General features: G+C 43.4%; 1 protein-coding gene across 10 annotated transcripts in view; it reads right to left on the reverse strand.

Annotated features, from left to right (window-relative positions):
* Window positions 1-345: 345 nt before the first annotated feature.
* LRRC7 (leucine rich repeat containing 7) overlaps window positions 346-16,320 on the reverse strand; it is a 368,695-nt gene continuing 352,720 nt past the window's right edge. For 9 of the 10 annotated variants that reach the window (XM_075320319.1, XM_075320326.1, XM_075320325.1 and 6 more), the window contains 3 exons: window positions 14,730-14,822; window positions 12,927-13,001; window positions 346-1,878 (listed from right to left, as the gene is read on the reverse strand). In XM_075320319.1, coding sequence (XP_075176434.1) covers window positions 1,771-1,878; window positions 12,927-13,001; window positions 14,730-14,822 — 276 coding nt within the window. In that variant the 3' untranslated portion in view covers window positions 346-1,770. The remainder of the gene's footprint in view (window positions 1,879-12,926; window positions 13,002-14,729; window positions 14,823-16,320) is intronic. The other variant, XM_075320324.1, reaches the window with a different exon arrangement.

Genomic DNA, 16,320 nt, shown 5'->3' on the forward strand with positions numbered 1-16,320 from the left:
CCCCTATCTGTTATTTATGCTAATTCTATTATAGAATCGTTTTACTAAGTGACTAGAAGGACCTGTGCTGATGTCATACCCATGTGACCATTAGGGGTGTGGCCTCAGCCAACAGAAAAATAATGTTGTTTCCTGGTAACAGCTATGTTGGCTGATGCCCCGCCCCTTCTGGTCACATGGGTATGACATCAGCACAGGTTCTTCTAGTCAGTTAGTAAAATGATTCTATAATTAGCATAAATAACAGGGGGAGGGGATAACTATGAATACCCCCCCCCGGCTATCAGCTGCTGCCATTCAAAAAGCTGCTGATTTTACAAACTTTACTTGCTTGTGTTTCAAAACCTATACATCCGAGCTGACACCTAAATGTATGTAAAGAATCAGTATAGCACTGGCTTCAGGTTACATAGAAAAATGCTGGTGATTGGTGCACTTTAAGATATCACTGCTTGATTAGTTTGCCTTTTTGTGGCATTATTATTATGTTATTTAGAAAAAAAAAAATGCTTTTAAATTTAGCTCCTTATTGGTCCAGTTGGTGATTATTTAATATGTCCGCCCCAGTTTTTGGCACTATGGGTGAATTAAGGGTCTTCTGTGTGCATCCGGGCATTAAGTCATGGGCCACTTACTAACCACTATGACCATGACATACTGTAACGTCTATGGCCCTGGTGGTCCGCAACTCCGATCGAGGGGGGATAAGTTGCTGCTCATTTTTGCCAGCAGCGGCCACTAGAGGTGAAATGTAGTATTGCACGTGGTGATTTCCCCATTTAATACATGAATGGAGTGGATCTGTCACAGTGGGCGCCACTGCCTGTTTGCGGCTATGTGAGTTAATTAAATATGTTGTCTTATCTCAATATTACCCTTCAGGCCGTGGATTAATGCCCGAATAATCAGTCCACCCTATTGAGCACCCAGCTTTCCTAGAATCCCGAGCAGCAACTTTGGCTGATCAAGACCCAGGCCAGGGGGAGTTGGTTAACACATTAAATTATCAACCAAATGTTTTTGTTATTTTTTGGGCTTGTCCATTTTATGCTGAGCCCCCCAGATCCAGGTCCTATTCCCCTAACCCCACCCTGTACACGTGAGATGACCTAACGAGCTTTCCTCCATGTTTTAATGAAGTCAAACTAATTAAACTCAATTAAGTCTAGACATTTAAAGTGTTTTCCATAAGGCATACGTCTCTATTGTTTTATTATATATATATATTTATATGTATAAAAAAGGGAAATATTAATTCAGCGTAACATCTACATCTTTAATAAATACTTTCTTATCAATTTCTTCGTAAGTTAAGAAAATATTCTTCTGTTTTGTAATTTTTTTTTGTATAGAAGTCAAAATATGACTTGCGTTTCCTTCTAGATAATTTTTTATGTTCTGTATAAAAAGCATATACAATGTTGAGGCAGTGCTTCATGGCGGTTTTTTTTTTTTCAGGAACCAGAAGAGCAGCTCGTGTGCTTCCACGCTCTCGATACGGTAAAATCCGCTTTGGGAAGAAACATTATTGGTTTTATAAAATTGCACCAAATGCTCAGCCTCAGGCTAATGGTAAAACAAACACTCTAGAATCTCAGAATCCGCATTGGGTTTCCTACGTGTCTCGCCTCGTCACGTGTCAGTCAATAGGCAACATTTATCCTACATTTGGCACTGAACTTTGCCATTGATCCAGCAATTGGCAAAAACAAAAAAAAATGTCTTAGAAGAAGGAGATCTGTCTGATATCATTACCAATTATAAAAATATTTAGACAGTAAGCTCACGTTGAATTACAAGGTCCACTGTGGTTGGAAAGTTCTTCAGGAGCGAGACGGCCATCTCGTGCTCCATATGTACAAAGCTGTGTCCGTTCACCTGGAATGGAAAGGAAAAGTGTCAAAAACGTCCCACACGTCATATCTCGTTATTTATATCCTATCGATCTGATCTCCTAATTACCCACTGATCTCATAGATATCGTCTATACTAAATCATCAGGTACCAGGACTGTCTGGTGGAATGAAACCACTAAAACAATGGTCCGAATTGACTCTAGACCAGAGCTGGGCAAAGTGCGGGCTGAGGACCGAGACAGGTGAAGGGCTGAAAACCGTGGTCCATGGGCCGCACCGTGTCATCTGCAACCTGACATCACCGCTATCCGCATTCTGGGACTGTGTGGGAGCTCATGCTGTATATAGGGGAACTGTTGGGGGCATTCCACTGTATATAAGGGGACTGTGTTGGGGCTCATACTGTATATAGGGGGACTGTGGGGGGTCCTCAGTGTATGTAGGTGGACTGTGTTGGGGCTCATAATATAGGTGTACTGTGTGGGGGATTAAACTGTATATAGGGGGACTGATACTGTATACAATGGGACTGTCTGGAGGCTCATACTCTATATAGGGGGACACTGGGGGCTCATACTGTATATATGGGGACTGTGGGGGCTAATACTGTATATAGGGGGGACTGTGTGGGGGCTCATACTGTATATAGGGGGGACTGTGTGGGGGCTCATACTGTATATAAGGGGACTGTGTGGGGGCTCATACTGTATATAGGGAGACTGTTTGGGGGCTCATACTGTATATAGGGACTGTGTAGGGGCTCATACTGTATATAGGGGGACTGTGGAGGCTCATACTGTATATAGGGGGACTGTGGGGGCTCATACTGTAAATTGGGGACTGGTGGTTAATACTGTATAAAGGAGGGGCTGTATGCAGGCTCATAGTGTATATAGGGGGACTGTGTGGGGTCTCATAGTGTATATAGGGGGACTGTGTGGGGTCTCATAGTGTATATAGGGGGACTGTGTGGGGGCTCTTACTGTATATAGGGGGTCTGTATGGGGGCTCATACTGTATAGTGGGACTGTGTGGGGGCTCATACTGTATATAGGGGGACTATGTGGGGGCTCATAGTGTATATAGGGGACTGTGTGGGGGCTCATAGTATATATAGGGGGACTGTGTGGGGGCTCATACTGTATATAGGGGGACTGTATGGGGGCTCATACTGTATATAGGGGGACTGTGTGGGGGCTAGTACTGTATATAGGGGGACTGTGGGGGCTCGTACTGAAAATTGGGGACTGTGGTGGTTAATACTGTATACAGGAGGGGCTGTATGCAGGCTTATAGTGTATATAGGGGGACTGTGTGGGGTGTCATACTGTATATAAGGGGTCTATGTGGGTTCTAGTACTGTAAATTGGGAAAGTGTTTGGGTCTCACTCTGTAGGGGCTATATGAGGGTTCATAAGTATATAGGGGGTTGTATGTTGACTCATACTGGATATAGGGGCTATGTGGAGGCTTATACTGTATATAGAGGGCTGTATATGATCTCATACGGTCTATACGCGATGTCCACATATTTTATTCTGCTTAATATTAAGTGATACGATTAATATACAATTAATGTTAATATTGAGTAGGATTAATTTCAGGCTATTGGTTCGGCCTCCACATCAGTCACGTTCTCTCATGTGGCCCCTTGGAAAAGTGAATTGTCCACTCCTGTCCTAGGCCAATGGACATCAAAGATTGTGAAGCACTAAACCCAGGGAATATGGAAGACTAAGCAGCAACAGCACATCAGGGATGGTGGGGACACAGGAGATAGTCCCTGGCATCCAGTGGTTTAGAGCCAGTACTATCTGGGGGAGGGAAATAAACTGCTGGAAACCAGAAACTGTCTGAAGTGTGTTAGGACAGGACACTAGAGGCTGGATCACTGAATAACAGCTGACCTCCTGGACCAGGAGAATTAATAATAATAATACAAAATTTATATAGCGCTGTTAATTCCACAGCGCTTAACATACAATGGCATCACTGTCCCCATTGGGGCTCACAATCTAGGTTTCCTATGAGTATGTTTTTGGAGTGGGGGAGGAAACGCACGCAAACACAGGGAGAACATACAAACGCCTTGCAGATGTTGCCCTTGGTGGTATTTGAACTTGGGACCCCAGCGCTTAAGACTTCAGTGCTAACCACTGAGCTACCATGCCGCCCTGGCAAGAACTCACTGGATACTGAAAGTTCAGCTCCATTATCAGTCCAGTAATATTTCTATATCTTCTGCATGCCTGCTATAGCCGAGCTACACTAATACTGACTTATCTATATGTAATTGTGTATGTTGTGTACAAGATATCAGAATTCATGAAAAGGAATCATTGGGCTCAGGACGCATAGAAGCATAAAAGCAAATGTGCAGCCAGCAATATTAGTTACGTACTTTGCTCATTGAGATTTATTTTTTTTAGTGCTAATTGAAACCAGCCTGAAAAGTCTACTATCTATCCATCCATCCATCATTTACAGTGACATGCAAAAGTATGGGCACCCCTACTCAAAATTACTGTTATTGTGAAGAGTTAAGTTGAAGATGAAATGATCTCTAAAGTTAAAGATGATACATTTCCTTTTGTATTTTAGGCAAAAAATTATACATTTTGATCTTTTACATTTGTAAATTAACAAAATAAGGAAAATGGACTGATGCAAAAGTTTGGGCACCCTGGATGGTTAGTACCTAGTAGCACTCGCTGTGGCCAGTATCATAGCTTGTAAATGCTTTTTGTAGCAGCCAAGAGTCTTTCAATTCTTGTTTGAGGGTTTTTCATTCATTCTTCTTGCAAAGGTTTTACAGTTCTGTGATACTCCTGGCTCGTCTTGCATGCACTGCTCTTCCTTAGAGACGTCTTCTACACCATGTGCAGAATTATTAGGCAAATGAGTATTTTAATCACATGATACAGTACTTGTTATACATGTTGTCCTACTCCAAGTTGTATAGCCTTGAGAGCCAACTACCAATTAAGTAAATCAGGTGATGTGCATCTCTGTAATGAGAAGGGGTGCGGTGTAATGACAAAAACACCCTATATAAGGTGTGCTTAATTATTAGGCAACTTCCTTTCCTTTGGCAAAATGGGTCAGAAGAGAGATTTGACGGGCTCTGAAAAGTCCAAAATTGTGAGCTGTCTTGCAGAGGGATGCAGCAGTCTTGAAATTGCCAAACTTTTGAAGCGTGATCACCGAACAATGAAGCGTTTCATGACAAATAGCCAACAGGGGCGCAAGAAGCGTGTTGGGCTAAAAAGGCGCAAAATAACTGCCCATGAATTGAGCAAAATCAAGCGTGAAGCTGCCAAGATGCCATTTGCCACCAGTTTGGCCATATTTCAGAGCTGCAACGTTACTGGAGTATCAAAAAGCACAAGGTGTGCCATACTCAGGGACATGGCCAAGGTAAGGAAGGCTGAAAAACCACCACCTCTGAACAAGAAACATAAGATAAAACGTCAAGACTGGGCCAAGAAATATCTTAAGACTGATTTTTCAACGGTTTTATGGACTGATGAAATGAGAGTGACTCTTGATGGGCCAGATGGATGGGCCAGAGCCTGGATCAGTAAAGGGCAGAGAGCTCCACTCCGACTCAGACGCCAGCAAGGTGGAGGTGGGACTGGTATGGGCTGTATCATCAAAGATCAACTTGTGGGACCTTTTCGGGTTGAGGATGGAGTGAAGCTCAACTCCCAGACCTACTGCCAGTTTCTGGAAGACAACTTCTTCAAGCAGTGGTACAGGAAGAAGTCGCTATCGTTCAAGAAAAACATGATTTTCATGCAGGACAATGCTCCATCACATGCATCCAACTACTCCACAGCATGGCTGGCCAGTAAAGGTCTAAAAGATGAAAAAATAATGACATGGCCCCCTTGTTCACCTGATCTGAACCCCATAGAGAACCTGTGGTCCCTCATAAAATGTGAGATCTACAGGGAGGGAAAACAGTACACCTCTGGGAGCAGTGTCTGGAGGCTGTGGTGGCTGCTGCACACAATGTTGATCATAAAAAGATCAAGCAACTGACAGAATCTATGGATGGTCGGCTGCTGAGTGTCATCAGAAAGAAAGGTGGCTATATTGGTCAATAATTTTTTGGGGTTTTGTTTTTGCATGTCAGAAATGTTTATTTCTAAATTTTGTGCAGTTATATTGGTTTACCTGGTGAAAATAAACAAGTGAGATGGGAATATATGTGGTTTTTATTAAGTTGCCTAATAATTCTGCACAGTAATAGTTACCTGCACAAACAGATCCTCCTAAGATGGCCAAATCTAAAAAACCCCACTCCAACTTCCAAAAATATTAAGCTTTCATATTTGAGTCTTTTGGGTTGATTGAGAACATAGTTGTTGATCAATAATTAAAAAAATCCTCTAAAATTCAACTTGCCTAATAATTCTGCACACGGTGTAGTTCTGTGAGATTCCTGGCTCATCTTGCATTCACTGCTGTTTTGAGGTCTAGCCACAGATTTTAAAAGGCCATTGCAAAACCTTCAGCTTGCGCCTTTTGAGGTTGTCAATTGTGGAGTTTGACGTGTGTTTTGCCTCATTATCTATTTGTAGAATATTAGTTATTTAATAAAGGATGAACTGTTTTTATACTGAATTGAGTCCTTGCACTTCACCTCCGCCTTTTTTGTTTTCTATTTGTTTAGTGTGTATGGGGACATTATGCATTAGACTTAAGTATAGGCAATTTTATTTATTTATTTTTGTTTTGTTTTGCATCACATTGTCATCCGTGGATGCATTTTCACCATCCGTCATCAGAGTTTTCATGGATGGATAAAGAAATATATAAATTACAAATCTTCTCCTATACATCGCAATGTTAAACACGTACAACACACGGATTGTACACTGATGCCCTCCGTGTGCTGTATGTGTTTTTCACAAACCCACAGACTTGTGTTGGTCTTTTTCATCCGTGATACCGGAAATAAACGGACATGTGAAGAGCAACATAGGTTATAATGGGTATGTGTGGCATCAGTGAAAAATGTTGATGCAGCAAAGACATCTGAATATTTAGATACAGCTGCAGTTTGAGGCCTTAAAATCAGCAGCGCTACAAACAGGAGCAGTGTAGCCCAAAACGTAGATACGTACTAAATGCTGAATGTCTCCTTGATGAAATCCAGAGACGTCACCTCTAATGACACAAGAACACAAGAAAAAGGCAGATGCAATGTTCCCAAGCATCTAAATTTTCACAGACGTTATAGAATTCTATTCTGTAAAGCGAGGAAAAAAAACTGGAACTTTCCAGGCCTGTTGATCAGCGTGTTTGAAAGAGCATGTGCTTAAGCATCCACTGACAAGAACACCATGCCTACAGTGAAGCACAGTGTCGGCCGGGTGATGTCTACACTGAGGCAAAGGGGGTGGCTCAGGTGTGGCGATGCCTACAGTGAAGCACGAAGGAGGCTCAGGGATGCCTACGGTGACGCAATGTGGGAGCTCAGTGATGCCTACAGTGAAGCACAGCGGGAGCCCGATTGATGTCTACAGTGAAGCACAGTGGGGGCTCAGGGTTGTCTACAGTTAAGCACCGTGGGTGCTCAGTGATGCCTACATGGAAGCACTTTTATAGTGCTTGGTGATGTCTACAGTGAAGCAGGGCGGGGCCTTAGTGATGTCTACCGTGAAGTACTTTGAGGGCTTGTTAATGTCTACAGTGAAGTATGGTGGGGGCTAGGTGTTGCCTATAATGAAGCATGGGAGTGGCTCAGTGATGCCTACAGTGAAGCATGATAGTGGCTCAGTGATGCCTACCGTGGAGCACAGTGGGTGCTTGGTGATGAGTAAAGTGATCCACAGTGGGGCCTTGGTGATGTCTACAGTGAAGCATGGCAAGGGCTCGGGGATGCCTACAATGAAACGCGGCGGAGTCTCAGTGATGCCTACAGTGAAGCATGAAAAGGGCTCAGTGGTGCCTACAGTGAAGCATGGCAGAAGATCTATGATGTCTAGAGTGAAGGATGGTGGGGACTTAGTGATACCTACAGTGAAGCAAAACAGGGGCTAAGATGACTACAGTGAAGCGTACTGAGGGCTCAGTGATGTCTACAGTGAAGCATGGCAGGGGTCAGTGATTATCTAAAAGATCTGTTGCACTCAGGTAAAGGGAAGGAGAAAAAACAAGTATGTAGATGGTGAACATTGGAATAAGTATATGCATGTTTCCCTAAAATGCTGCAAAATTTGCCCCCAAAACCATAAATCTATAAAATCACTCCAGAGGAGGGATGGGGGGGGGGAGTTTTTTAAAAGTTGCAATTGATGAATCAGCAAAAAACATCTGGAAACGTCAGACCCGTTCACAATGATATACATAAAAAAAGGTAAAAAAAACCCCAAAAAACAGACTTTATAAAAGATGCAAATTAACAGAAGAATAATGCACAAATGTAACAAAAAAAGAGCAAAAAACACTCAGGGCTGATTCATCATTTTCAAAATATTTAAGTCACTTTAGTTTTTGTCTTGTGCTTTTCACTGACATTTTTGAGCCAAATTCTTCAAAATGTCAAATGAATTTTTGCGTAAAGTCAATTATTGTCTATATTTTCATCTTTTATCTTTAAACGCACATTTCTAAAAATTTGAAAAAACTGCGCAAAAAAAATTCCGTTGTACATAAAAGCCCTACCGGTTTCCATTTTGCGATAAGTTTTATGACTTTTCAAAAAGTCACAGGTGCTGAATCAGACGGAAATATCTGTAAACCCTAAACTCTGCCCTTGATGTCAAGCATAAAAAAAGTAGATTTTTTTTTTTAAAAATGCAAATTAAAAAAATAAGATGGAAATGAAAATTGGGCAAAAAAACACACCAAAAACTAGGCAAAAAATGGTGCAAATGTAAAAGTGAATTCCACCGTTTGATTGGAGCTGCGTTCGATGTTTTGCGGCTTCTGCTGGATACTGCAGTTCTCCTATGAACGTAAACTGTTCCGCAGGACCGGCGGCTGATCAATGGAGGGTGGGGGGCGGCCACCGATTTCATATTGATGACCTGTCGTATGAATAGGTCACAATATTCTGCTCCCGGACAAGCCGTTAAAGGAGTCAGCATGAATCTGTCCGTCACTCTGCACTGATACATTGTAGCAGGAGGGGAGCTGCTTTTCTTATTCCTGAGACTTTTTTATTTTTGTGATATTCCGGACTACAGGATGCCAGATTAAAGGCTTTCGCCGGAGCTCTTCAAATCCATAGAATAAATGGACCTAGTAAAAAAATGACTTTAAAGATGTGACTTTCTCAGGCAGGGCAGTAAATTAGACGCTGGTCTTTGCTGCGTCCTATATGCGCTGCCAAGAAACTGCAGAGCTCGGGCCGGCTGTTTAATGGCTGTAAACGGATTTAATATGCGTTACTGCTAAGCATAATTGGCAGAATAAGGTGGTCGGATCGGATACTGCGGAGGAGCCTTCTGCCGCGCGCTGATTTGCATACAGTATTTTACTGTATAAACAGTGCCGGGCGTCCGCCTTAGGAAAGCGCACCGCATCCAGGGGGAGACGCGCTGTTCAGCCTTGAAGGTCGCGCTTATTTCACGGTTCACCTACGCAACGGAACAATATACCACTTACATCGACGGAGAGAACTTTTCAAAAGAAATAATGAGCTCAGGCGTAAAAGCCGCTCGTCTCCGCTTAAATGTTATTTCCACGTAACCTTGACACATTTCAAAAGGAACGCCATCAGTCAGCCATGTTACCTAGCAACTAAAACCCTCGCACCGTCCTGTTTTCTGAGGATTTATAAAGACGGAACACGTTCTGTGTTTACTAACACACAAATAAAGAGATTAACCCCTTCTGGGGGCTCACCTTAACCACAAATCAAAATGTGCTTTCTAATTTTACTGTGAAATTATTTTGCGCTCATGATGTTTTCTAATATATCTGCATAGGTGTGAGGGCGTCTTTTTAAATCTCATACACAGATAGGAGTAGTTATTTGAAAAATTGTGTCTTCCTACAGTCACCACTAGAGGGAGCTCACTGCACAGTTTTTTTACATTGGGCTCCATAATAACACAGTATGCAGAAGGCTCCTGAGCACCCTCTACTGGTGACTTGCAGTACATTGGGCTCCATAATAATACAGTATGCAGCAGGCTCCTGGGCTCCCTCTAGTGTTGGCTGATATTATGGAATCCAGTGTACTAACACAGTATGCACAAGGCTCCTGAGCTCCCTCTACTGGTGACTGGCAGTACATTGGGCTCCATAATAACACAGTATGCAGAAGGCTCCTGAGCTCCCTCTACTGGTGACTGGCAGTACATTGGGCTCCATAATAACACAGTATGCAGAAGGCTCCTGAGCTCCCTCTACTGGTGACTGGCAGTACTTTGGGCTCCATAATAACACAGTATGCAGAAGGCTCCTGAGCTCCCTCTACTGGTGACTGGCAGTACATTGGGCTCCATAATAATACAGTATGCAGCAGGCTCCTGGGCTCCCTCTAGTGTTGGCTGATATTATGGAATCCAGTGTACTAACACAGTATGCACAAGGCTCCTGAGCTCCCTCTACTGGTGACTGGCAGTACATTGGGCTCCATAATAACACAGTATGCAGAAGGCTCCTGAGCTCCCTCTACTGGTGACTGGCAGTACATTGGGCTCCATAATAACACAGTATGCAGAAGGCTCCTGAGCTCCCTCTACTGGTGACTGGCAGTACTTTGGGCTCCATAATAACACAGTATGCAGAAGGCTCCTGAGCTCCCTCTACTGGTGATTGGCAGTACATTGGGCTCCATAATAACACAGTATGCAGCAGGCTCCTGGGCTCCCTCTAGTGTTGGCTGATAGTACACTGGATTCCATAATAACACACTATGTAGCAGGCTTCTGCCCTCCTCTAGTTGTGGCTGGCAGTACGTTGGGCTCCATAATAACACAGTATTACAGAAGGTTCCTTAGCTGTGTGGTGGCTGGCAGTACATTGGGCTCAATAATAACACAGTATGCACAAGGCTCCTGAGATCCCTCTCCTGGTGCCTGGCATTACATAGAGTTCCATAATAACGCAGCATGAAGAAGCCTAATGAGCTTCCCCTAGTAGTGGCTAACAGTACATTGGGCTCCATAATAACAGTATGGAGAAGGCTCCTGGGCTCCCTCTAGTGGTGGCCGGCAGTACATTGGGCTCCATAATAACACAGTATGCAGAAGGCTACGGGGCTCCCTCTAGTGGTGGCTGGTAGTGCACTGGATTCCATAAGAACACAGTATGCCGAAGGCTCCTGAGCTCCCTCTAGTGGTGCCTGGCATGCAACCAGAATTTTATATATTTTATTTTTATAATTTTTTCCTCTATATTTAATTTGGCATTGGCTGGGTGATCTCAATAAATTACATTTGTTCTCCCTCAATATTTGTATTACCTTTTTCTCTAAATGTGTATTTCCCAGACCATTTGACATTTTGTTGGCTTCTCTGCCCCTTCATCTATATGTGGAAATTTCTCAAAACACACTACAAACATTTACATTAGGTGTTGAAAACTACTACTCCCATGATGTCACACAGTACTGGATGCAAAAACTGAAAACATCCTTTCCAGCGCTCCATGGATGTAAATGTAAACTATGTATAGACTATACGTGTGAATGCAGGTACTTTGTGTACACACTGGCTAATTCTATGTGCCCACTGGCCAATTCTATGTGCCCACCAGCCACCACAAGGCGACCTTTATTGATGGAACCTCAACTCTTTCCATCAACATGACTTTCCTGACCAAAAGCCTTTAAATTTTATAGGTCAGGTAGAATCCAGCGTCAATTAAAAACAACTTAGGGGTTCATTTACACTGCGTTTTTTTTTTTCTTACAGCCAAAAACGTCAATTTTTCAAGCAGATGATGCTCCTTATTTTGCCATTTTGTATCGCTTTTTTTTGTTTTTAAAGATGTTTTTGGTTTTTTTCCTTAGTGCTTTTTCACATTTTTTCTGTTTCTTATTTAGTTGGGTTTTTTTTGCATTTTTGTCACCAAATATGAACAGCAGGTCATTGTTTCCATTGAGTAGGACGATTTGAGCCTTTTCTCAATGCAGCAGCAGAAAAATATGCAGTTTGAACTGAACATACCTCATACTGATGGCCACCAACTTCAGGAGTTACTACCTCCACGTGTAACCTACAAACTGAGCGGCGCCTCCTAACAGCTCCTACTGGAGGGGGGTGACTGCCTCTGGTTTGGTCACTTTCCCCTTCCATCAGTCTAATGCCTGCTTTACACGAGTCGACCGATCGTGCGATTTCACGATCGATCGTACCCGCCCCCGTCGTTTGTGCGTCACGGGCAAATCGCTGCCTGTGTTGCACAAAGTCGTAAAACCCCCCGTCACACGTACTTACCTGCTGAGCGACCTCGCAGTGGGCGGCGAACATCCTCTTCCTGAAGGGGGAGGGACGTGCGACGTCAAACAGCCGCCGGCCAATAGAAGCGGAGGGGCGGTAAACATCCCGCCCACCTCCTTCCTTCCACATAGCCGGCGGGAGCCACGGGACGCAGGTAAGCAGTGTTCATCATTCCCGGGGTGTCACACGGAGCAATGTGTGCTACCCCGGGTACAATGAACAACCGGCGCCATTTTAATTAAACAATTTTTTTAAAACTGAGCGACGAGTACACGACTCACGATTTGTGAGCAATACTGCGTCGCTTGGAGGTGTCATTTTATGAGCATTGGCTCATTTTGCCAATAATCCAGCCCATAATGTTACCTCTAGGTCCTAGTACAGGAGTTACCTTCAACTTGCAGTTTCAGAATGGGGCCCATTATTTTTGAGGGGTCTCGGCCCACCCTTGCATACACTCACCATGTATGCTCACCCAAGCCCAATATACCAATGCACTATCCTTCACATCTTAGGTTGGGACGGACAAGTCTTGGCAAAACGCTGCCTAAATGTGAGAGTTGTGGAGTCATTTCCGGATGGACCGGAGACGAGGTTTACATTTTCCCTTGTAATCGTTGGTAAGTATGAATAAATCCAGAGAAGTAAGTAAGGAGAATCCTACCTGTAGGATCTTATCCCCGGGCCGGAGCACACCGTATGCTGGTCCATCAGGTTGAACCCTAGTAACAAAGATACCCTATAAGTCAGAAGTAACAGAGGTTAGGAGTCTTTCACTAGTCCTCTACACTGAATACTACTCAAGCTTGATGCCTCTGGGTGTCCAGCAAAAGAAATGGAGACTGCGAATATCAGAAGATGTGATGTCAGGAGAAGGGTCAATGACACGGACACGATACACGATGGCGGCCTTCACTGCACACAGATGGTCATTCACATGGGACTACCATGGACTGATGATCATATGACATATCAGTTCCCATCCCCCATCACCATGCGTGTGGATCCTGGCTCAGTAAATGCACTCAGACCCAGGATTTATGTAACCATTCACTCTTAGGGACCACATATAGGGTCATTAATGGCTATGTCCACCTTTGTAGCTTTTAGTATTGTTATAGTGCACCAAGCATAAAAAATAGATAATTTTGCAAGTGGTTTTACTTTAATATGACCTACCGTTTTGTATAGACAGCTCCTATGCAGACCTATGTGTCTCCATGGTAACAGACTACAAGGAGCCCTGTGTAGTCTGATCCTGAGGGCATGTGTGATTCTTCTTTTCTTGATACATTACAGGCTGTATAAGAGGAGGCAGAGTATATCCAGCAATGCAGGATGGTAGGATCTGACTACACAGGGTTTGTTTGTGGTCTGTAACCTTGGCAAAACATGAGTCTGTAGAGGAGCTGCAGTCACAGTTAAGCAGACTATCAATGTTGCTTGATATTTTATTTCTGTTGCACTGGAATAATAACAAATTGGATGCAAACACTTAAGGAAAAAACATGTCCAAGACATCAAAGAAAGACGTGATCCAAAAACAATCATATTGAAAGTTACTTTCTATGGTGTGAAGCCTGCCCTAGAATAGGGGCGACCTGATCACTCTACTAAACATAAACCCGTCCTTAATCTTTAGATTCCTTATCTGCAAACCAGGATCATAAGGGTACTGTTTCCTTAAGGGGAAGGACGACTGAACCGGCCATATTGATTGTACAGGTTGACTGATCGTGTCCCCTAACCTTCACCAACTTTCTTCTTATAGAACTAATTATAAACCTGTTGAGTTGACAGATTCGTAAAACAAAAACAACTGCAAAAACATAAAAACACAAAACAAAAACAACACAAAACACAGTAGCTCAGAAGAATAAGAACCTGAAAAAGAAATCTGCCTTCTTTGGTTCTGCTGAACAACCATCTAAGGAAGGGGAAAGGAGAGAGTCGCTCCGCTCGAAGGGTTTACACCCGCTGTTGCTGGAGCTTATAACATCTGATCATGGGGGTCCCAAGGGTAAGACGCCCACGGTCGGATATCAGTCTATCAGTCCAATCCTACTCGTGAGTCATCCATATGCTGTGACCCTTTTAAGAGGCTCATGGGAGTTAATATCAGGCTGCAGAATCAATCAAAACGACTACTATGTGGACCACAGGGTGTTTTTATGGGAACTTGTTACGGTCTCCACTTACACGGGTGCAGGGGTCTCCAACATGGAAAGGAAGTAGTGAAGGGGCAAAGTTTACGACCCCATGTTTGAATCGTTACAATTTACGCTTCTCTATTTAGGGTGGATACACCACGCATTTCGGACACTATCTGCTAATGGTAATGATGAAGTTCTTTACCTGCACATACAACAGCAGGATCCCTTTAAGCATCAGGATTAACCCCTTAAGTGTCCAGGTCTGGGAATACAATGAATACTCGTGGTGGTGATACAGTGACGCCCCCACTCACCTTATCAGACGGTTTGAATGGGTTCCCTTGTCCACTTAGTCCACCGCTGATACTGAAGCCGAGGCCGGGGTTCTTCTCTATCCTCACACAGTACTGGGGAGAGATGGGGGAGATAGTCACACACAGGGGTGGAGAAGAAGAAGCCTCAAGAGGACACGGGAACTTACCACACCACAAATTTCACTAGATGTAATGGTCTGGAAAACTCTTACATCACTCCAAATCTCCGCCATAAAGGGAGAGGATGGAGCCCTGTTTTCACCAGACTCTGAGGCTCCCCCTAGTGGTGGCTGCAGGAGGCCAGAATCTTCTCATTTATCGCTGTGTGAATTATAGCAGGAGATTTGGAGCTCAGTGCTAGCTCCCTGACAATGGGATTTTGGATTTCCCATAAATACAGTCATGGCCACAAGTGTTGGCGCCCTTGAAATTGTTCTAAAAAATGAAATATTTCTCCCAAAAAATTATTGCAATTACACATGTTTTGTTATACACACTTTTATTTCCTTTGTGTGTATTGGAACAACATATAAAAAGAGGGGAAAAAAAAGGCAAATTGGACAGAAACTCTAAAAATGGGTCGGACAAAATTGTTGGCACCGGCCTCAACTTAATATTTGGCTGCATACCCTTTGGCATAAATAACTGCAATTAATCGCTTCCTATAACCATGCACAAGCTTCTTACTCCTCTCACCCTTTGAACGTGCAGTTGCACACTGCAGTCACTGCTGAGCGCTGCATGCATGTGCACTGAAGTTCATCTGTGGGCGGAGTCAGCACACAATGGGGTCCCATCCTACAGATGAAGAGAGGAGCCGCAGCACCACCCAGCACAGTGTATGGGCCCCCCAGAGGATTCATTTATGTTTGTGGGGTTTAGAATTGTTATTTTCTTACAAAGAGCTCCAAACTCCCTGTTATGGGTATAATTTTTAAAAGATAAAAAATTTAATACCTATGACCACCACTAGGTGGGGCTCACTGTACTGTTATTGATTCTAATGTATAAACAATATGCAGAGAGCTCCTTGTTGTGAATACATTTTCCAGTTTGGGACTCCCTCTTGTGGTCAGTGCTGGCGGTGCAGTTGATTTGTGGAATGAAATCCACACACCTGTAGAGGACTGGCAATCAGGGTCAGACTGGGACTATATAACTGAGTAGTTTTCTCTTGTTACTTGCCGGTGCTCAATGGTCTTCTGTGTGTTAAGGATATTCTGTAACTAGCCCTGCTCACAGCTAGAACTTCTCTCAGATAAGTGGTCTTTGTACCTCTGCTGTTTGTTTTCCACTTTCTTGTTTTTTCTGCTTAATACTAATGCTTGATTCCTATTTTGTCTGTGTGGAGTTCTTTGTGGAATGGGATCATTCCCTGCTGGGAGTGTTTGTATACTTAGCTCAATGATTCTGCAAGGTATTATGTTTGTCATGCTTGGTATTAATTCAGTCCCTCATCTGTATTAGTGCTTTTGGATCCCAGTAACATTTGAGTGCTGATACAGTAGGGGAGAGGTTGTGTGACCTCAGTATTTTTCCATAGCAGAAGTGCTGGTGTATATTAGAGTTTTTACGGCTGCAGACAGTTGCT

Source organism: Anomaloglossus baeobatrachus, chromosome 8 (genome assembly GCF_048569485.1).
Source record: "Anomaloglossus baeobatrachus isolate aAnoBae1 chromosome 8, aAnoBae1.hap1, whole genome shotgun sequence".
In the NCBI taxonomy this organism is placed as follows: domain Eukaryota; kingdom Metazoa; phylum Chordata; class Amphibia; order Anura; family Aromobatidae; genus Anomaloglossus; species Anomaloglossus baeobatrachus.